Below are 22143 nucleotides of genomic sequence, written 5' to 3'. Positions count from 1 at the left end.
TTAAAGCAACTTAGTTGTAGTTTCTAAAGAAGTTTTTTTGCCCTTTTTCTTTAATAAGCAAAGGGTTGTACTTGCTGTAAGACAAACTGCCGCTAATAATCCAAAGACTAGTAATAATGTTGTTGAAACACTAAACTCCATATTAGAAATAGGATAATCCATTGGAGGAATAAACATTACTGCTTGTGCAATATTAGACAGCTCAGAGTAAAGAAAGACTTCATCAACGGCCCGTATAGCTACATAGATTATGGTGATGTTTCCTGTTGTAAAAGCTTCTGGTTTAAATGCAAATATTTCTTGGTAACCCGCATGCTCAGGTGAGAGACTGGAAGCATTCACAAAAGTAGTGTTATAAAAGTTGTCCCTTAGATCCAGAGGAGTTTCACTTGTTCTGATTTCATAACCTGCAGCTGAAAATACAAATATTAAAAGATATTGTCATCTATGTTTTAATTATCATTAAAATTTTATATTTCTCTTTAGAAATATTCACTAGCATCAGCTTCATTAGCCAGTTCAGCTAGTGAGAAAAATAAATACTGCATGGTAGATAGATCTGAAAAAAATTATTTTGCTATCTAAAGTGACTGCTTGGATAATTAAACTTCTCACTGTGGCACAGTATTGAAATGAACAGATGATGGAGGTTATCATGATCCCCACTGAATTCTCTCAGTATTCCTAACTTCACTGAATTTAACCTGCCACTAGGAGAAGTGTAATTCCTATATCTGATCCAACTCTGATGAGTTTATTTCCACACTCTTTACATTCATAGAATATGTCCTTCCCTTCCTTGAGTAGCAAAACATTGCAATTTAATAAAAGTGAGCCTTCCATCAAAATTGCAAGCTTCAGTTTTGCATTGTTTAAAAAAAATGGCTAATTAATTCTGTTTAAAAATTTTGCAAGAGTAGAGCAGGAACAAAGCCTGTAACCACTGTAGTGGTTCTGCAAAATCCCCACTGGTGTCAGTGAGACAGAATGCATTACAGGTATTGTATTGTGTGATGTATATCATACTGAATTACTAGAATGACACACTTAAACCATTTATAATTAACAAATATTTGATTCTTAATGAAGAATGAGAAAAGTTGAGTCTTCAGTTACTGCTACAAAGCCTAGAACCATTATTTTGCACACACAAAACCAGAGCTGGCATTTATAAAGGTGCTTCTGGATACAACAAAATACAGTGGAAGTTCATTTAAAATGTCATGGAAAATTTACTCATTTTACAATTTCATCCTGGGCAGGAGACAGGCTAGCAAGCCAAGAAACATACCTTTGCCTTTGTCAAAATCATCTCCTGGTGCTGTCCATGATAATACGACTTTATCATCTTCTATTCTGGCATCAAGATCAATAATTTTGCATGGTGGAAACACATCAGCATAAGGTCCCACTGGAACTGCAGATATTATAAAGGAGCATCCTGCAGCTATTCTTTGGAAACCTCCTCTGCTGATTTGAAGATCATTTTTAATAACTGAGGGTCTTGATGGGTTCATCTTGATTTTACCTAAAACATTTTTTTTAAAAAGTTGATTAATCTTAACTATTTGCATATTATTGTACTCGGCAGGTGAACTGAACCTCCTATCATTTATATTGCTTTCAATCTGAAAAATCCATTAATTTCATTTAATTACAGTTATTGCCAGAGCACTATCCTCCTCTCTGTGGTTTCAAGAGTACTAATTACTAAGAGAATATTAAATTTAAGTAAGCGTGATTTGTATAAAATGACTACAGGAGAGTTTCAGTTATTGAACTTTAACAGTTCTTTTAAGTTCAGTTAAGAACTTTAAGAGTTCTTAATTTAAGATGATTGATTATAGTACTCCAGTTACTAAACGCACAGCTATTCCTTTCACAGGCAAAACACAAGTGCTTGTGCCTTACTGGCTGTAGGGTCTACATAGATACTGATGTATTATAGTTTACAGTCTGCTTTAAACATTGTTCTGTGGAATAGATAATTATTCTTGTGTTGAAGGGAAACAACTAAATTCCGTGTTTGAAGAGCATTTAGAACTAAATATCTCTTAGCTGGGATATTATTGATCTAATGCCTCCTATTAGCATTTGCAAAAGGACTTCATATATGCAGATGCTACATGCTTTTCTCCACAATACTTTGCCTTACCATTTTCTGCATAACCTGGTATATACATGGCATGACTCCACAGCATTGCAATTTGTGGTATGATAGTTCTGTTAGCTTGGACATGGACTTCCAGGCTGTATCTGCCATTCTCAGGGAAAGAAAACAAGTACTTTGAATAGGTACCATCATTCTTGACAATGTCAGAGCCTAGATATAAAAAAGACTTAATTTAACATCAAGTAAAAATTGGTGTGCTTTTGTAAGCCATTTAGATTCACCTATGGAAACTAGAATGTAGAAACAGTAAACAAATTCCCCTCTGACTTACAATCTGTGCAGATCCTCTGATTTTGATGGTAAAAGTGTTCAAGAAGATTGCAGTCTGAAGTTAAGATATCTTTTTCATTGTGTTAAGTGAAGGAATAGCTAATTTCTTAGCAAAATCATTTGTTATTTTATTATAAAGCAAAAGAATAGATTAGCAAAAGATAGACACACACAAAAAAGAGTTTCTTCATACACATTATTCATTTACTATAACCACCATTGCAGGTTACTGGCAATGTATCATTATTAGTAATCTTGATCTAATATAAACTCTGAGGCATATAGTGTTTTGCTTATTCTTGTACAACAGGGAATCTACATAGCTGAAAAGCAGCTTATATTATAAAACAGCTTGTGGTAATACATTTTAAAAATTGACAGGGATCTCAAAAAAGGCAAATACTTGCCTAAAGCACAAGTGAATGTAGACTGGCAACACAAGCATGCTATTCCTAGAGATAATACTTTTTCTGGAACACTGTCAGACAAAAGGCGTTTTCAGAAATTATTGATGCAAATTGCATTGCTAATAACATAGTAGACTAAGAAAGCTGGAAAATTTCTGAAAAAAAACTTTAATTTTTGGGAAGCGTGCTGCTGAATCCAAATAATGATATTTACACCTTCTTCTGAAAATCACAAAATGCAGTGAAGCTCTAGGCCTGAATTTTTCTTGGAAGTGTTTACAGTTGAAAGCTCTGGACCTGCTTACCTGCTGAGAACATTTTAAGTTACTGAGTTTTAAAGGCTTTATCCTCCAATATACTAAACCTCATCAGTTTGATTAGCTTGAATGGCAACTGATAACTAATGATACACAACACAATTCTGATTATTGGAATGGTTCTGTCCATTTAAATAAATGCTCATAAACGATTTATCGGCTGAGAGCTTATCTAGAAATAGTACCAATAAGGTCAGCTGCGCTCATGCACATTACCACCTAGCCGTGGCTACTTTGTCTCGGTGCCTTACATTACATGATGTTCAGTAAAAATTGCAGTTAGGTGAGACCTTTTTTTTTTTATTTCCTATGTATTTTCAAATGTATTTCAACCATATTATTACCTGCTCCGTTGTCAAAAAGTTCCAAGGAAATTGGATCTCCATTCTCTGGACTGATAATGGCAGTCACATTTGCTCCAAGAATAGGTGAAAACCCTTGACTAACTTGTACGTAGACAACCATTGGATTGGGATAGTCATTTATATCTTTGCTCATATGGGCTTTCACAGACACAGCAGGAACAGTAGAATTTGCTGCTCGAGAAGTTACTATCATTGTTAAAACTTGAGGAGAAAGGTGAATATTTGTCAGTGTGTATATCCATTCCCCTGTCTGAAAAGAAGAATTCAAATCTTTTAAAATGAAATAACTCTCCTTTGGATAATTTAATTTGTGCTTATTTAAATTCTGTCAGCCTGTTTAAACTCAGTAACACCCTCTGAGTAGCTTTGTTTCTGTCAGTGGGAAGACTCATGAGTAAGACTCAGTATGCAAAACTGTTTTGCAATTTGCAGTCCACCAGGCTGTTGTTCTGAAACTGTTCCATATGAGACCAAAGCCAGCAATCTGTATTTACTTCTCTTAAGTAGTCCATGGATGTTAAGGATCAAGGATTACTTTTATGAAATAGGATCTTCTTGTAGCATTGAAAAAAATCAGCATCTCTAGTTTCTTACTTTCTGGACATTCATAAAAATAATAAGGAATGTATCTATTTTTAATATAAAGCAGAAGCACTGGAGTTCATTAAGCACAACAATGAGTTTACTAAATTAAGCAGGAATCCCTTTTGTAAATATTTCAAAAGGCCTTAATGTGCTCCACATAGCTTCTTTATGTTTTTAAATGCTTCTTATTTATTTCATCCCATAAACCTGTATTTCACGAAAGTCAAGATATTCAATTAATACTTCTATCTTCTTCCTCACTAACTTTCATTTATGAAACATAGATTCCCAAAACTCTTCAAATGGAAAAGTGATGAAGAAATTACCATCAACAGAGAGAGGAGTCAGAACCAAAATTCATGGGGTTATGTAAGGGGTTGTAGTTCAGACTTTCAGTAATTCCAAACTTGTAAAACTTTTCTAATGAGATTCAGATAGCAGCATCTGAAAGTTCAGTGTATTTGGTTGTGTTCATAATTGGAAGATAACACCATTACGAACATTTTCATTGATACAAGTATAGTGAATAGCAAGTTGAAACAGATCTAAGTGAGAAATAAATAAAATCTGTACATTTTAGATACTACTGTAGATCCATCACTTCATATATCTATATCTATCTACAGATAGTATAAATTTTCATGTTCAAATTCAATGAAACAAGCTGATCTGACACATCCAGTATCTTCTGAACATATCTTTATGAAACCTGTCCCCTCTGTGTTAAACTAGTGCATCTCATCTAGTTAATTTAGGCCTGCTTACTGCAATTTTAAATTTGATACATAACTTGATAGACTCGTAGTCTAATTTATGGCACCTTTTATCCACCAAAATATCAAATTTTCTAAAACTTTTATAACAGAAAAAAGTTTCTATGTACAATATAGTAATTTTAAATGGGACTTTATGGGTTAAATAACTCCCATGTAACATTATATATTGCTTAGAGTGATAAAATTTGATCCACAGATACGGTTCAGAAATTTGGAGATGAGTTGTAAATCAAACATAAAGTGATAGAGATAAAACCTTAAGGTAGTGCTCTTGAGCCTAGCAGGAAACTGTTTGGCACACAGCAGTCATGATATCATAGCTTGGCAGAATAAGATTATCTCATGCTGTTAAATGATTGTATTTAACATAACTTCAATAGAATGCAAACAATGTGCAGTTAGGAGGTTTCTCCCACACTTAAAAAGTAAAGAGAGATCTTAAATTTCACCTCTGCAATTCCTGGAATCTTCAGACGAGCTACATGGAAAATGGAATCAATGTCAAAGTCCTTGTTGGTGTAGCTTTTCCCACTGGGATCAGAGAGTGTGATCTTTGGAGGTTCAGGGGTTTGCCAAATGGCTACAAAGAAGGTTTCTCTTCCCACTGTGCTATCAATAGTCACTGTCCTACGCAGTTGTTTGTACCCTCCAATACTGTCACTAGCACTTTCAATCTATCAGAAAGAACAGAATGAGTCCATCAGTTCTGAAAATCACATATGCTTACAAAGAAGATCATTCACTCCTATTTCAAATTATCAAACCTGTTAAGTTAAAAAGCCCCCGAAATACATACCAACTTCCATTTTTTATAATGATTTCAGCCCTTATTGTCCCATTCACTTGTACAGTAGCAGATTTTAGTAACAGCTCCACTGAACAGTGGAAATAACAGAAAAACTAGGCCCAATGGCCTTCTTAAAGCACTGAATTTGTATTGGTTAGAACTACAGCTACATAGGATACTACTATTTTCCCAGCTGAAAAGACATTCTACTACTAGAGGAAATTATCCTTAAAAAGATTGCATACTAATTTAATATGAATGTAGATTTCCATTTACAAGTTCTTCCGTGAAGAAAAACAGCAGCAATAAATAAACAGAACTCTGGATGGAGACACTGCTTCGCCCTTAAGAGTTTCTTGGATCAAATTGCCAGATGTGATTCCCTGCCTTGCTTGAGGTTAAAATTATCTCTGGTGACAGTATAGAAAAGGCTTGCATATTCTACCATACAGTAGAATTTGAGGTAAATTACTACAATTTATCAGATTATAGAAAAAAAGTCAGAGTTAATACAGCAAGCCTATCAACCTGTGAAGAAGGGACTATAAATCAAGCTGAAGTGGTCACCAGGAAATAGGGAGCAAGACCTCTAGATAAATTTACTGAGTTCTGTTTTTGTCAAAAAAAAAAAAAAAAAAAAAAAAAAAAAAAAAACAGGAAACAAAAACATTAGCTGTGCTTATAAGACAAACCTGAATAGATTGATTGAAAGTATCTCCACTTCTGGACAAAATTCCACTAAAAACATCCAGTAAGTCACTGAAGTCCAGTCTTTCTGGGACAAAAAACTTCAACCCTCCTGAAGCAGAGCACATGTTTTATTTCAAATGTAGTTATTTCATATTACACATAATACAAGAGTCTTGATTAGATTCACAAGATGCAAGTCCTACCAAAAAGCTCGCAGTGGTATCAGGAAAGGAGGACAGCCACTCCCACCACCTGTGAACACTAACCATCTTATTAGTAAAAGTTATCCTAGCAGCTTTGAAATGCCGCTTGAATTCACATGACAACACGAGCTTACTACTCTGTAAGGACTTTTTAGAAATTATTTCACGTTGCTTTAAGAAAATATCCTGGTAGTGCTACAAATCCACTGCTACAATTCTAACCAAGTAGAACAGCGTATCAAGTTGAAGGCCTATCTAGGCCACTTGCATGAATGAAGATTATTTTCGAGACACACACTCAAGGCCAGCTTTTTAAAAGTGCCTATGTGAGTGAATAAGAGCTGTGTTCTTCTTCCAGCTATACAAAGAGGACCAAAAGAACAATTAGCAGACACATTTGAAAATTTGTGCCTTAATCTCCAGCTCTTACCCTCTAATACACATTCATTTACAGAGTAAGATTCAGCCCTGTTCAAACAACAAACAAGGACTATAAATGTCTCCTTTAATCCCACTTAAATGCACCTTAAATCAGCCTTATAAGCTAAAGTAAGTTTTACTGAGATACTCGGGATAAAATCAAATAATGTATCATGTTACTTTCAAATATCTGAAAGGAGTTTAAGCTTATTTTTAAGGTAGACTTTTTTTTTAATTACTTAGAAAAGGTACCTAATAAAAGGACAGAAGATACTACTGTAAGCCCTAATTTTCTAATCAATTCAAGATAAAGGCAAAAGGCTAAATATTTGCAGTGAAATGTTAGGGTTCTTTGCACATTAAAAAATTCCAAGAATTTCAGGAAAAAAATAACACTTAAGAATTTTGCAATATAGATATTGATGAAATATGTGAACACTTAGGATAGAAATAGTGGTATATATGACAAATATTAGAAATTAACAACTTAAGTCTATGAATTAACTAAAAGCTGTTCATACATAGCAGTTTGTCCTGCAAAATTAAGTAATTTAGATTCTTAATTCTCATTGATTTTGCTACATCCTAATATCTATTAAAGTCTAGGACCTAGACAACTTCTTTTCGATCTAGTTGCCTCTATCATTGGTTTTCCATCTTTTTTTAGATCAGTCGATCCACTACCATTATTGAGCGGAGACAAAGACTTTTTCATAAGGAATTTTACTCTATTGGCACTACAGCTGCTTTTCTTATGTACTTTTCATGAACAACAAACTATACCACTGAGACTCACTGAGATTGTTCAAAGAAGAAATGCATTGGCAAGTTCTCAATTTCACACACATTTACACATACACTGAGTTTACTAGACATATCTGAGCTGAATGTTTTCAGGACTCAAATTTACCTGTCTCTTTGGAAAACTGTTCGATTTCCTTAGCAGCAGAAGATCCAACAGTAATTGTATGAATGACTGATCCACTGTTAACCATATCAGAAAAACACTTCTTCATACTACTGTCCTGTCCACCTGTCACCAGTATAATTTCAGATCCATATATATTTCCATCTTTCTTCCTGATGACCTGAGGCAGAAGGACTGGTATTAACAGAAGCAATAAGTAGTACAATCTGCCTTGTAATTGACTGACACTTTCCTCAACAGAAAGTTAATCAGAACAAATGCCATGAAGTTTAACCACTGTATGGGTATAGAAATAACAGAGACTAAAATCAGAATATGGTGTATATGTGTGCTTGACAAGGAGCAATACCATGAACACCTCCTTTACTTCGCTTCCTCTCAGGTATTTGTACAGACACAAATCCTCATGGTAGAAGGCTGAGACTGCAGACTTTCACTAGCACAGAAGATGAATTAAAATCAGAGGAGAAGGAACATTTTCACTCCATGACTTCTGCCTCATCTCTCTGACAAAGTTTTTTGCCTTGGTGGCAGGATGACTAAATTTCTTGTGAAGTATTTGCTGAGCTACTGCAGTACTCAATCATCAGGCAGCAGTAAACTGAAACAGGGACCATTTGATCTTAATACCAGAAAGGCTGAAAAATGCATCAATAAGAGCATGTTAACAAATTGATATTGCAAAACAAGACTAAAAAGAACAATTAAAATGTAGCTTTAGAGAAGATAAGTTGAAGTTAGCAGATAAAATCCTGATTACTCACAGGCAGCAGAACTGCTGAGAATGCCAGCATCATTTTTTTTAGAATTTATAAACAAAATGGCAACCTGAACAGTAGAAAGTAAAGTTTATATAGCTCATAGAAGTATGAACTGCTAAAATTAAAAAATTTTAACATATGTATCATTAAAATTTTCTATATATGTATATATAAAATTTTAAATCATTGCAAAGATCATATAATGCTTTTTTTTAAAAGATACAGAGTTTTTAATAGTGAATTTTGGTTATTTTTCGTTTCATTATTACTAGGTGATACCTGTATAATAAGTACACTGGAAAGCTATAATTCTTTTCAAACAATACAATAATCAATAGAAGATATTTGATGTGGCCAAGGAACAGAAATGCTCACAATTAAAAATGAAAGTATCCACAAAGGAGGTACAAACAGAAATAGTGCTCTCAATGCTTCACCTCAGATGCCAGCTGCAGGCCTGCACAAACATTTGTTCTCTCGCTCCCTGAAGCTGCAGGTAAGTATGAAGCAAGCTGTTTCCGTACATCATCGCTGACTATCTGACGCACGTGAGTTTTGATCTCTCCTATATGACTGAATGTGACAATACCAACGTAAGAATATTCTTCCACAATTTGCAGTAAATACAATTCTGCTGCTTGATGCAATCGATTGATCCAGCTACCCTACACATAAAAGGAGTTAAAAGCAGTTTTGTAAGTATATAAAATCAAAGCTGCAAAATATGCAGCAACAGCTAAACTTCCTCTGCAAAAATATCAACTTTTGAGAGAAATAAGTTACCTAAAATACTCCTTTTTGCAAATTCCAGGATTAATTTTGATTAGACTACAGAAACCTAAATATACTCTTCAACTTATTTTACTGAAGATCAGCCCTAGGTAATCAAATGCGTATGCTGTTGAGTAGTAGCTGTCTTCAGACCTTTGAAAGAGAAAAATGTCTTTTCTGGATTTTTTTTTTCCTCTCATCTTGCTCTCTGCCCTTCCCACTCACATCCATCTTCCTCATGATCCTGGCTCTCCCACCTATATACTTGGAGTGTAACAAGCAATGTCCTTTATTCCTCTCAAAATCTTGCCACCAATATCCAACTGGTCAGTATTCAACAACCCTATCTTGGCCTAAGTCATATCAGGAGAGATCTTGATTCTCCTGCACCCAGAATAAAAGAAAACCCTGAGTTTGGTCAACTTGGCTCAGGCCGAGTTGCTTCCTTGCATCTGTAGTCAAACTTCACCATCTCTGCATAGAGAAGAATATTTTTAGGTATCTACTATGTCTGAAAATATAATATAGAAAAGTAAAATGTGCAATGAAATGTATCTGAGTACGAACTTACCCCAGCTATATTCTTAGAAATATCAAGCACTAAACATATCACTCTGTCTCTCTTCTGCAGCAATGAAAAGGAGGGAGGAGTAATGTGGCTGGTGTTGGTTACTGGAGGGTTATTCTTAAAATCTGTAGAGTTTCTAATTACTTCCCATGTGCTTCTGTAGTCACACATCCGATTCTGCAGATTGGGTGCTTCTCTGTTATGGTTATGTTCATCACAGAATTCAGCCACCTCAAATGGTAAACAAATATACAAAAATCAAAAGTAAGCAACAAAAGAATAGAAGAAATAAAAATAGGGATGGAAGAGAATCTTCGCTGATGGTTCTTGTACATAGTCAAGACATCAGCTATTACTAAACTCAATTTTACATTATAACTATATATTACAGTGTGTTTACTCAGATAAAAGTTGAAACAAATGTAACATTTCTAGGAAAAGGATGATAAATTTGCCTAACATTGAGAGAAATTGTTTTTATGTGATTGTACTTACTGATGATAAACTTTGCATATACATTATTGATGATACTGCAGTTTGATTTCTCTCATGAATAAATGCACATCCTTCCTTAAAAAGCCCTGTTAGCTTATTAATAACACAACTACCATCAGTGCAGGATTTTTTTTCACAGACATAGATGCCAGTAAGATCAGAGGAACACCTAGGGATAAAAAAGAATGTATTTCCACTTAGAAACCCCACCAGGATATAGTGCTAATTTTAATGAAGCTTACACTGTGTTCTGCACTCTGCCTATGCAAAACAAGTTATCACTGTAGAAATATATGAATGTACACAGCAACATGACTCAAGGAAAAAACACTGATTTCTTTACTTCCCCATCATTTTCATCTATTTACTGAGAAGAAATATTACAGTTATGAACGTGAAGTATTACAGTTGTAGAAGTAGCCTTGTTCATTCAGTGGTTAACACTTCAAAATGCTGCTGCACCCTCGAAAACTGTTAAATGGCTTCCTGGTTTACCAGAGGTGCAGGTGCTTGCTCAGAGGGTTCCACCTCAAAAGTGCTCTAATAACTGTTTCCTGGTGCCCCATTTGGCCATACAGGCAGGGAAGAAAAGCAAGCAGTGAACCAGGCACTCGGAGCTCGATAGTGAGAGCACAGGCAAAGATGTGCAGAGGCAGCAAAGCTGAAGAAATGAATCTGAGGTGAGAAAGACCAAAGTTTGCAGTGTACCCAGAACAGGGAGAGGCGAGGTGAGGAGGAAATGCTTAGACAGACAAACACCACGAGCGCGGGGGAAGGAGCATTTCTGAACAAGGTCCATTTCCTCTCCAGTGGCAGAGTACAGAAGTGATTTAGCCTCCAGAGTCAGTTCAGGAAAAGATAATTTTCGCCATCACTGCTGAACCATCAATGACACAAATGTGTAAAGATGGATGTGGAGAAAATCACATGAGCTATTCATAAAGTAGGAAAGATTTTTAATGAGGAATAAAATAAGGACTAAAGGAAAAAAAAGGGACACCTGAAGGGTTTGTAGAAGCACACCAGTCAGGTTTTTAAAGTCCATCAGAATGGGCATCTAGAAGGAATAAAATGCTGAATTACCTTGTAACTTTAACCTGATTCTGGCCAGTGACATAAAAAGGTCTGTCGCTGTCATACTCATCGAACACCCCCCAGCGAAGGTGGGCCCACTCGTGGACGAAGACTCGGCCTGCAGGGAGAAGGGAATGGCGAATACACGGGAACTGCAGTCAACGGTACGCAAAATCAAGCAGCAAAGTTATACAGTGGACTTTCTGCACAGCAGCTATCCAGCAACCATCAGCCATTTTTAATATCAAGTACTTCATTTTGGTAGCTAAGTGTGGCTAACTTTAAATAACATCATTTGAAAGTCTTAGCTTTTATGTATTTTAAAAAGTGGCTTCTCTTTTTATAATGTATTTGAGCTAGAATTCAGTCCACAGAAATGTATGGTGAAATGGTGATTCTTTTTAATATAAACTTACATGACAGTATAGCACACATCAAATTGCAACTAAATATTTAAAGTTGTAGGTGGAACTAACCACAGTGAACCAGTGCATCCTTTTCTATTAGACATAATACTAATGAATTAGGAACAAAAGGCTAGCTTTATGCATTTAACAAAAGTTTTGCAGAAAATGCATGGGAAAGTGTTAAACAATGCCATTTTCAGTATTCTTCTGTCTTTTGCTGTACATAACTGAGGACAAACCAGAAAATTAAATGTTTAAAGGAATTTACCACGTGAGCCATAGATATCCATCAAATAATCGTTTACTAGGAAGTTAGGTGTGAAATGGATATATTTTCCCATCTTTCCACAGTCTCCAGGTTGCAAGGTGTACGGGTTATCTCCATGTTTCCAATAAGGAGGTGCCACTATGACATCTGCCTAAAAATACACAATAGTAACTTGATTAAGGGTAGAAATATTTTCTGGGTTATGTGCACTGCTCCATGTAATACAACCTACCCCATGACTAAGCTCCTAACTTCTGCCATAGTATGACTAACAGCAATATTGCAGGTAGATTTCCTGGCAGCATAATGAAGACTTGAAGTGGGAGAATACTACATTTATTTCTTAATAAATGTAATACTACGTTTATTGTCTAGCTGAGGTCTCCTCCATCCAACTTGTAATATGCATATGAGCCCATGGTATGTCTTTTAGAGGGCTTTTTTTTATTATTTAAAAGCAGCAGATGAGCAGCAAAACAAAAGAATTCACCACTTCTACACATTTTTCCTTATCAGTCATTAGCCCTTTCAGTTAAAAAATGTGCCTTTGTTCTAGTACAAATGTAACCACCTAGGAAGAACTGTTGCAAAAATTAAGTGGACTCTGTTACCAGAAATCTCACTCTTTGGATTGCTAGTAACGTAACTGATTTTCTCTGGTAGCTCAACTGAACAGATCAGCCAGATCTGAAATAACTTCTATTGTTTTCTCATGGCAGAAGTCAACACTAGTGTTGGAAAAATATGTTGGGACAAAGTTCAAGCAAAGCAAGCTTCTGCCTTGCTCTAAGGATCTCCAGTGGCCACCTGTAAGCTGAGAAACTATTCTGATTTCTAAGTGTCTTTCAGGTGGATAACAGGCTTTTTTTCTGATGGCTAATACATTTTTGTAAATTATTATTGATACTATTACACAGTCTTGTAACAGAATATTTTGTAACATGTCTGCTACATATATCTGTTACTTGTGAGGCTGGTCAATAAGTACCAGCGGCTTTGCAAGTAGATAAATACATATTACTCTGCATCCTATTTCCTGGATAGCAGCTACATAAAGTTTTGACCAACTGTTATGAAGCAACCTCCACTTCTATTCTGCCTCTGTAGCAATGAGCTGTCTTTGTTCCTCTGATTTTCTTGGATTTCTTGCCAAGTCCTCTCTAATGAGTCTTTGAAACTCCACCTAGACAAGTATTACTGCTGTCTTCAGCACAATTGTGAGCCAGGAGTTTTTAAAGGAAAGATGAGTTAAGAAAGCATCAGAAAAAAGAAAAACATTGGAACTTACAAGTAAAGATTTCTGACGTGTTATAAATATGAAACCAAGTGAAGAAATAAAACTGAGTATCAACATGGATGTCTGCCAGTCACAGATCAGATTTCTAAAATGCTTAACCTGCTGACAAGGATCTCATTTATGGACTGTGATGGATTTAACCTGGTGCTGTTACAGCCCAGCACTGTCTTGTTTCTCATTTTTAACCAAGAGTATGGTAGGGACCTATGGTATTATTGATAAACAACATTACGACACAACCCTTAGCAGACATGATAATTTAGTACAGTTAAGAACAGAGGGTGCTTATTACTGAGGTAGAACAGACTATAAGGAAATTTTTCTGTTTGCTGATGCTCATTACTTACATATTTATTAATGGTTCATGGAACACAGTTTTGCCTTTTCTTAGGGTCATTCTCACATGGTTACTTTTAAGGTCACTTTTAAAATCTCAGCTACATTTGGGTACACTAATAAATGTGTATAAGAGACCACATCACACTCTATTCCCCAAGACAGGCTTTGAGCTCTACCGTGTCATAGGACTCGTGCTTGGGAGTCTCGTAACTCTTCTCCGTCCACGTCGGGGGTACCAGAATCTTCACGCTCCTGAAACGCACTCTGCCTCTTGTGGCATTGAGCAAATAGAAAGAAGCTTCACTGATCATCTCCTAGTGGGCATGCAACGAAGAGAACAGGTTGCTTGCGTTAATGGTATGTTTGTTCAGTGATCTGTGTTTTATAGGAGTAGTTGCCAGAAAATTCCATTGAAAAAGCGCTAAATGGCCTGATAAATGAAATGTAATGATTCCACCTTACGGTGCGGCAAGATTTCGCATGCCAGGAAACCTTTAGAACCTCTCATTAATTTTCCCGTCTCTGCTGGACGTTGCACATTAACGGCAGTCGCTTCGGAGATCGATAAAATGAGTCACCAAGGGTGGGGGAGGCTAGAACAGAGTGTCGGCACCTGCCGCCCCGCTCGCCGAGGGGCCGCCCCACGGCCACGGCCGCCGCCGCCCGACCCCGCCGCTGCCCGCTCCGCGGGCCCGCGCCGCCTACCTGGATGCGGGCGAGGAGCTCCGCGTCCTCGGCGACGCGGGGGTGCACGGCGACCACCAGCCCCTCGTAGCCGCTGTCGCGCAGCACCGCCGCCGCCTCCCCCGCCGCCGCCAGCGCCAGCGCCAGCAGCGCGGCCCCCGCCGCGCCGCCGCCGGCCATGGCGCCCACGCAGCACCCGCGCAGTGCAGCGGGCGCGCAGCCGGAGCGGGCGCCTCCCCGCTGCGCCGCCTCCGCAGGCGCGGGCGGCTGCCGGCCCCGCCGGGGTGCCTCTGCGGAGCCCCCGCCGGGCGCGCTGGCCGCAGCGCCCGCAGCGAGCGGCGAGGACGGCGGGCGGCGGGCGGTGAGCCCCAGCCTGGCCTGGCGCGGCTCTCCCGCCCGTGGGCATCCTCGGCCAAGCGCTGCCGACGGCCCGAGACAGAGCCCACGGGGGCTACGCGTGGGCCTGGCCTCGGCAGCAGCCCGCCAGGCCGAGGAACCGCCGGGTCAGCTACCGCACCGGGGAAAAGCAGGAGTTTTGAGCAGCAGGGACTACTGCCCGCACTGGGGGTGCCCCAGCACTGCCCCAGTAGCCCCCAGGTTGTCGGGGATTAAGCAGAGGTTTGATAAATTTGAGAGGTTTGATAAATTTCTTGTGCCACGCTACAGTTGAACCGCTGGGATGGCACCCTTGCTGTGACCCGACGAGGAAGGCTTCACATTTATTATGGCTTATTACATCCATCCAGGCTCCTACTCACAGCTCCAACTGGCCTCATTGCTCACTTTCTGACAACATCCCGTATCCCAGCAAGTGCTGTTCGGTACCTGCTAGCCCCAGCTGTGGTACGGGCTCAGCTGGTGTCGAGGGGGGGCCGAACCTCTGCTCCCTGCAAAGCAGGATTTCCAGGGCAGCAGGACTTCCATGATTTCTGCTTGGCCGTGTCACCAACAAGAGGGGGCCTTTGGCCCAATAAAGAACCAGGTCTTCTATGAGTCTGTTGAAAATTGAAGTTATATGCTTGGGGGTGTCCCTTCCTCTTGAAAAGTAATTACAGAAAATAAACTACGTTTACATGCAACTTGAACATACAGTGCTCTATCAATTGTTTCCATTCCCTTGCCTGAGGAATGCCATCTTGTAAGGTGTCCTCATGCTCTTTCCTTCACCCTAGGGTCTCTCACCAGTATTCAAGTCTTGAACAGCCTCTTGTAGTACCTGCCCAAATTTTGGGACCTCTCCCCGCTCTTGCAGTGTAAGGAGAAGAGCTGTAGCAATTTAGGAACTGGAGAGAGCAATTTCCCAGCAGATGCCTGGTTTAAGGAGCAGGGGTTGGGGAGCAAATAGCGCTCGACCCCAGCTTGCTGCACAGGAGAAAGTCTAGACAGAGGAACGAATGCAAGTGAATTTAAGGACTGCTTAGTAAAAGAGGAATAAGTTAAACTTTTGTCTCCTTTGAAGATTGAAACAGTCTGCTACAAATAAATATCTGAGATGTCTGACCGAATTGTCTTAGATTACTTCTTGGTATGCCTCCATAATCTTGAAAGCTCAAGTCCAAGGAGCTAAAAATGATTCATAAGGAAACAAAGAGTAGCACCAATACCACTGGTTTTATGGTGAGCAAGAAGATGACTGGAAGCCCTGATGCACATAGGTGAGGATATGTTCTAAGGGAAGCTCTGCATTCCTGTAGCTGCTGTGTCGATGGGAGGTGTTCAGTCAAAACTGAACAAATCCAACATTGAATCGATGACCTCCAAACACAGGGCACCGAGAACAGTCAGTGAGGTGAGATGTTGCTCAGGAGAACTGTGCTCCCTGCTGCTTCGCTGTGCCTTGGGGTTGCCTCCTCTTTCTTCTGCCCCTTAGGTAGAGGCAGAAACACCCGCTGCTACTCTGTAAGAAATGAAGATGATGACCGCTTCTGCTAAGACTTCTGTAGGAAGCGAGGAGGCTCCTTAGCTGGGCCTGCAAAATTCAGTAGCACCACAACATCATAACCCAGCTCCCAGGCAGCAGCTCCCTCCTGCTCTGCTGAGGGATCAGCTTCCTGATCTGCCTGCATGGGATGCCAGCACCCCACAGCACAGTGGGACGTGGACAGGCCAGTGGCAGGGGGTTGAGAGGAGCACGGCTCTTTTACAAGAGAGAGTGGCAAGGAACATTGCCACCTCTCCCTCTCTCTTGGATATATATCTCTGGGTAAGGCAGTGATTGCCTAGGGACTCACTTGAGAGAAAGGTACTCTGGTAGATATTGCAAAATATGGTGCATAAAAGGGTAGGGAATCATGTTTTATAAACAAGGTAGCATCAATTTGTGAAAAAAGGGGGGTAAAAGAGGGGGGAACCAACCCACTGGTGGTGCGGTTGAGGGAATAACTCTATCTTGCATTTTCTTACATCCGAGAAATGTTAGGAAATCCTTCAGTTGGAATTGGAAAACATGTGACTAGGCAGGTGACTTGATAAACAGGTTACTTGATTGCTGTTCATTACAAAGGTATAGTCCCACACATAGGAGCTTTGGACTTGGGAACTGTTGCAGTACTTACCAAAATCCCTGCCCTGCTCACAGACATGCCGTGAAATGTTGAGTGTTGTGTGATGTATTATTGCAAACGACACGCCAGCCCAGAGAATGAACGTACTAATTAATCTAGGGAGGAGGCCAGGGAAACGAAAGCACATTCCTTTCTTCAGTATTCTTGAACTCCTGGATAAACCAGGTTTGGTTTTTTCCATTTCCTGGTCATCTTTCCATGCTGGCATTACTAGCAAGGAGCCTTGTTTGTTCTAAAGGTTGCTAACTCCTTTTCTGAAAAGTAAACTAAAAATGAAGCCGCTCCCTTCGGAAGCACCAGCACAATATTGTGAGCACATTATATACAGTTAAAAAGCAGCCAGTTCCGTGGCTGAGGAGTGAAAGGGAGACTTCTCTTGATAAGAAGCTATTGCCAAGATTAAACAAAGAACAAAGTAAGGCTTTGGAGTCTTCAGTTTCTGAGTTAGGAACAAAAAGTTCTGTTAGGCTTGTACAGCAGGTTAACTCATAAACTCTGGTAAACAGCAGAGCTTCTGTGAGGTTTAAAGAAGCCTCTTTCTTCAGCACACCTCTTTTATTAAGACTTTTAATTAAAAGATAGTTGAATTGCATGATGCCACGTTTCCTTTAACTGTTTTTCACTCTGTAGCTTGTGCCACAGAGTCATTTAAATGCAATTTTGAGGATTAAAGCTTGCAGTTTTCTCACTGTCTCTGAGGTCCTGAATGCAGCGCTGCCTCTACAACATTCAGGGCATTCAGTGCTAAATTCACTACACTTTTGCCCCATTTCCTCACACTTATTTTAACAAGCCTGCTCAGGTGGCTTGCTCGATGTGCTAGACTTTGATGAAGACATCATGCCCCTAGCCAACAGATAGTGGTTGTTTTATTAGATAAATAATCACCTCACTTCTAATTAACTGCAAAAAATTATTGATTTCTTAGAAAATTAAGTCAGTTCTTTAGATCATATAGTAAGCTCCGACAAGCTAAAACTATGAATCCTGTCTGAGCTGACCCTGAGACACGAAGGCTATAGCTAGGAAACTGCTATGCCAAAGCAAAGGTCTGGCTGAGGTGATTCAAGCTGATCACAGCTCTGATTCCTGTGAGGAGCAGAGCAGGCCTTTCGCACGCGCCGGGTCTCCACTGTGGTGCAGGCATGAAGGGGCGCTCCCTCCCGAGCGGCGAAGGGAGTGACTTCGACAGTGCCGCAGAGGGGAAATCCTGCCCTCGCCGTTTCTGAGGGGCTGTATGAAATTTTCTGATTAAAACACTGTGCCTCATTTTGTTCAAAATAGCATTTGTGGAGAGAGGAAAGAATAATCCTAACTCTTCTTGCCACACTCTTTTACACAGCTCCAAATATGTGTTCCAAGTAACTTACCTACATTATGATACAGTCACTCATTTTTCTGAAACTCTACGAATATATTGACGAACAAGTAATACTGGAATAGCATTTCACACTGATGCAGCATGCTATGATACAGACTGTCATGCATACTTAGTACCAAATTTGCAAAATTTGGGGTTTGCTGCAGTTCAGCACATTGGGGCCAGAGAAATCTTCCTGTTGTAAATGGCGTTCTTTGTGAAGAACGGGAACTGGAATAGGCACATGGGTCATTGGTAGGTTTATTCTCAGCAGTACAAAGCCTTAAGTATTTAAAAAGGTGGGAAAATGACATGAACAGTAGGGAAGGAATTGCAACTATATTTGGGGAAAAGGTTTATCTGTCTGAACTCAGTTTGACCGGAGTACCTCAGATGCCCTACATTGAACTTGGAAATCAATATTAAAGCTCTAAAACTAAACTACCAAGGCAAATTTTGGAAAACAAACAAACTAACCACACTGGGTAATCTCCATATAATTAATAAAAAAGGTACTGTATTATTTTAAGTAAATATAAACCCACGTTTCATTGTTATTAAGTCTCAGTTCAGAAGGATGGGTGCTCAGAATGGACCTGGGACTGGACAGCGTGTAGAGGAGAAGGCTTGGGGGGATCTCATCAGTGTGCATAAACATCTGAGGGGAGGGTGCAAGCAGGATGGGGTCAGACTCTTCTCAGTGGTGCCCAGGACAAGAGGCAACAGGCACAAACTGAAGCACAGGAAATTCCAGTTGAACCCAGGGAAACACTTCTTCACTGTGAGTGTGGTCAAACACTGGACTGGCTGCCCAGAGACACTGCAGAGTATTAAAAACCTGACTGGACATAGTCCTGGGCAACCTGCTCTGGCTGACTCTTTCCAGAGGTCCCTTCTAACCTCAGCTATTCTGTGTGATTCTGTGAAAATGCATTAAATATTATTTGAGAAAGGCTTTTCAGTTGGAAACAAACACATCGTACGTTTACAAAATATTACAGAATACATTTACAAAATATTACAAACCTATATTCCATTTTTGTAGTATCCATCAAAATAATTTTCAGACAGTACCTTTTTGGTATGGGAGCTATACAAGTTTTGTGTATGATTTTTTCCTTATGCAGATGCCACAGCACATTCAGGAGTGTGTTGAGGTTTGTACACCAGGCTACAGTAGAAGTAGATCTGCTTGAACAAACACAACTCTCATCTCTGCTGGTCTACCACACTGCTAAGCATGTAGGATTGTGCGATCATCTAATGTTGGTCCTAAAGATTGTCGCAACTTACTGCTTCCTGAGAGCTTGGCATGAGTGTATGAGTTTCAGATGCCTGCTGATAAAGGTCAATGACTATCGAAGCTGAAACACAAAGGTTCGATCCTGGATAATGATCGATAGCAAAGATTAATAGTTTATGACAACTTGTGACCCACTGTATTACTAGCCATGCACCCAGGACGAGAGCAATACAGAAGTCTCCACAGTACTGCTCCTGACCTGCTCAGCTTTCCCAGCTCGTCTGGTGGCTCTGTGCTCTCCACCCAGCAACGCAGGTGTGCAGAAACATCTGCGGTTGGGTTGGTGCCCTGACCAGCTGTTACTCCTGCGGGACAAAACCTTGCTGCAGACTGGATCTGGGCACCAGGCTGCCCGCTGCGCTCAGTTACCCTGTGTGCAGCCCTAGTTGCTATGCTGTCCTCATTGCACAGCCCCCGTTTGCCTGTCACTAAAGACTCACAACACAGAAATTATTTTATTGGTTATGTTCCAAGGTTTTTAATATTATGCAGAATAACAGGAGGCTTCTGGAATCTGCTTCCATTGTAAGTAGCACTGAACAGCATGGGCTGCAATGAATTAGGGATCATGCCATATAACTCTTGTTTTCACCAGTGCAATGACCCCATAAATGTGTTTACATTCTAGAAGTCTTTTCTTTAAAAATCTAACAATTACTAAATTTTAACTAAATCATCCAGCCTTAACATGGCCTGCTGAAAAATGCAGCTAAAAACACTCTTAGAAAAACAGACTTCAACAGACTTTTGGATCAGAATTGTATCTGCAGTATATATGGAGAATAGTGCATACAAGGCTAGATAATTTTATTTAAAGAGCACATAAAGGGAGTAATTGTTCCATATTTGAAACTTCCATCGTCAGCAGGAGCAGAAAATACAGCCATACTGGAATGTTTACAAATCATGTCAAAAAATGTGGTTTCTATTTATTTTGATTATTTCTCCTAAGTTTTTAAAAACACCTAAGTAGCTAACATTGATGTTTACTTATTATTAAAAATAAATAATTCTACCTTTATAACTTTTTCCAAACAAAACTCATGTGCAAATTATCATTATTTATGATCATATATATCTATAAATCTGGTCATATTTATATCACATGATCATCATGTTTTGCAACATGCCATTTGCACGCTCAGCTGGAAGCTATCTACCCATACACCCATCGCAATGTCTTGGATTTTATACGAAGCATCACTAGAGCTTTGCCATGCGACGTGATCCGAGAGTAATTGGTTTTTCATTAGAACACGTTTACTTGAAAATATGTGGTTTTTCAACAACACTGAGCAGTGCTTGACAAAAAAAGGATTTACATACAGTTGCGATTAATAAGCATGGTTTAATCTCAGACTAAAAATTAAGTAGAAACGCTAGGAAAGCAAACAGCGGCAACGGGCGCAAGCGCGCATCTCCGTTCCGCCGCGCCCGGCGGCTTTCCGCGCTCCCGGTCCCGCCCGCGCTGAGACCGGCGCGGCGGACGGCCCGGGCGCACGGCCCGGCTGCAGCCGCCCCTCCGCGCCGCGCGCAGCCTCCGCGCCGCGGTGTCACCCCGCGCGCCGCGTTTCGGGGCTCTCTGTTCACGCCAGACCGGAGCGAGCCTCGGCCCCGCCCGCCCGCAAAAACTGGCAGCGGGAGCGGCGCCCCTCGGGCCGGGCCGCGCCGGGCCGGGCCGCGCCGGGCCAGCCGCGAACGGCGCGCCCTCCCCTTTCCGAGAAGCGCTCCTGCGGCTTCCCCCGCCCCGCGGCTCCGCGGGGAAACCCCTCCCGGCGGCGGGAAGCGTCCTCGTTCCGCCGGCGGAGCCGAGCCGAGGGCGGGCGGAGGGGAGCCCGCGCCCACGCGAAGCCGCCGCCCGCGGGCGCCAGGCAGCTCCGGGCCTGCGCGGCGGCGCCGCCTGCCGGCGCGGCGCGGCGGGGCGCGGGGAGGCGGCGCGCGTTGCCCGGGCAGCGGCTCCCGGCGGGCGCGGCGCTGGGCGGCGGGGCCCTGCCCGGTGAGGGGAGCGGCGGGCGCCGCGGCGGGGCCTGGGGCGGGGGCGCTGCCCCGCGGGGGGGGGCACTGAGGGGGCCCTGCCCCACAAAGGTGGGGCACTGAGGGGGCCTGGCCTCACAGACGGGGACGCTGAGGGGGCGCTGCCCCGCGGTGAGGGAGGGGGCACAGAGGGGGCCTGCCCCACAGATGGGGATGCTGAGGGGGCGCTGCCCCGCAGTGAGAGGGGGGGCACTGAGGGGGCTCTGCTCCATGGAGGGGGCACTGAGGGGCCTGCCCCTTGGCAGGGGATGTGGAGGGGGCCGTGCCCCATGGAGGGGGCACTGAGGGGCCTGCCCC

General features: G+C 41.1%; 1 protein-coding gene across 1 annotated transcript; it reads right to left on the bottom strand.

Annotated features, from left to right (window-relative positions):
* Positions 1 to 14765, bottom strand: CLCA2 (chloride channel accessory 2). The gene is made up of 14 exons (XM_062581628.1): positions 14607 to 14765; positions 14078 to 14215; positions 12266 to 12416; positions 11600 to 11708; positions 10517 to 10685; positions 10025 to 10252; positions 9120 to 9347; positions 7904 to 8081; positions 6373 to 6479; positions 5343 to 5567; positions 3512 to 3782; positions 2156 to 2323; positions 1292 to 1528; positions 1 to 413 (listed from the first exon to the last, which is right to left on the bottom strand). The coding sequence occupies exons 1-14, from the start codon at positions 14763 to 14765 to the stop codon at positions 1 to 3; spliced, it is 2781 nt and encodes a 926-aa protein (XP_062437612.1).
* Between the last annotated feature and the right edge of the window lie 7378 nt (positions 14766 to 22143).

The sequence above is a fragment of the Rhea pennata genome, chromosome 8 (genome assembly GCF_028389875.1).
Source record: "Rhea pennata isolate bPtePen1 chromosome 8, bPtePen1.pri, whole genome shotgun sequence".
Classification (NCBI taxonomy): domain Eukaryota; kingdom Metazoa; phylum Chordata; class Aves; order Rheiformes; family Rheidae; genus Rhea; species Rhea pennata.
The sequence above is the reverse complement of the archived record's forward strand: the minus strand, read 5'-3'. Positions and strand labels throughout refer to the sequence as shown.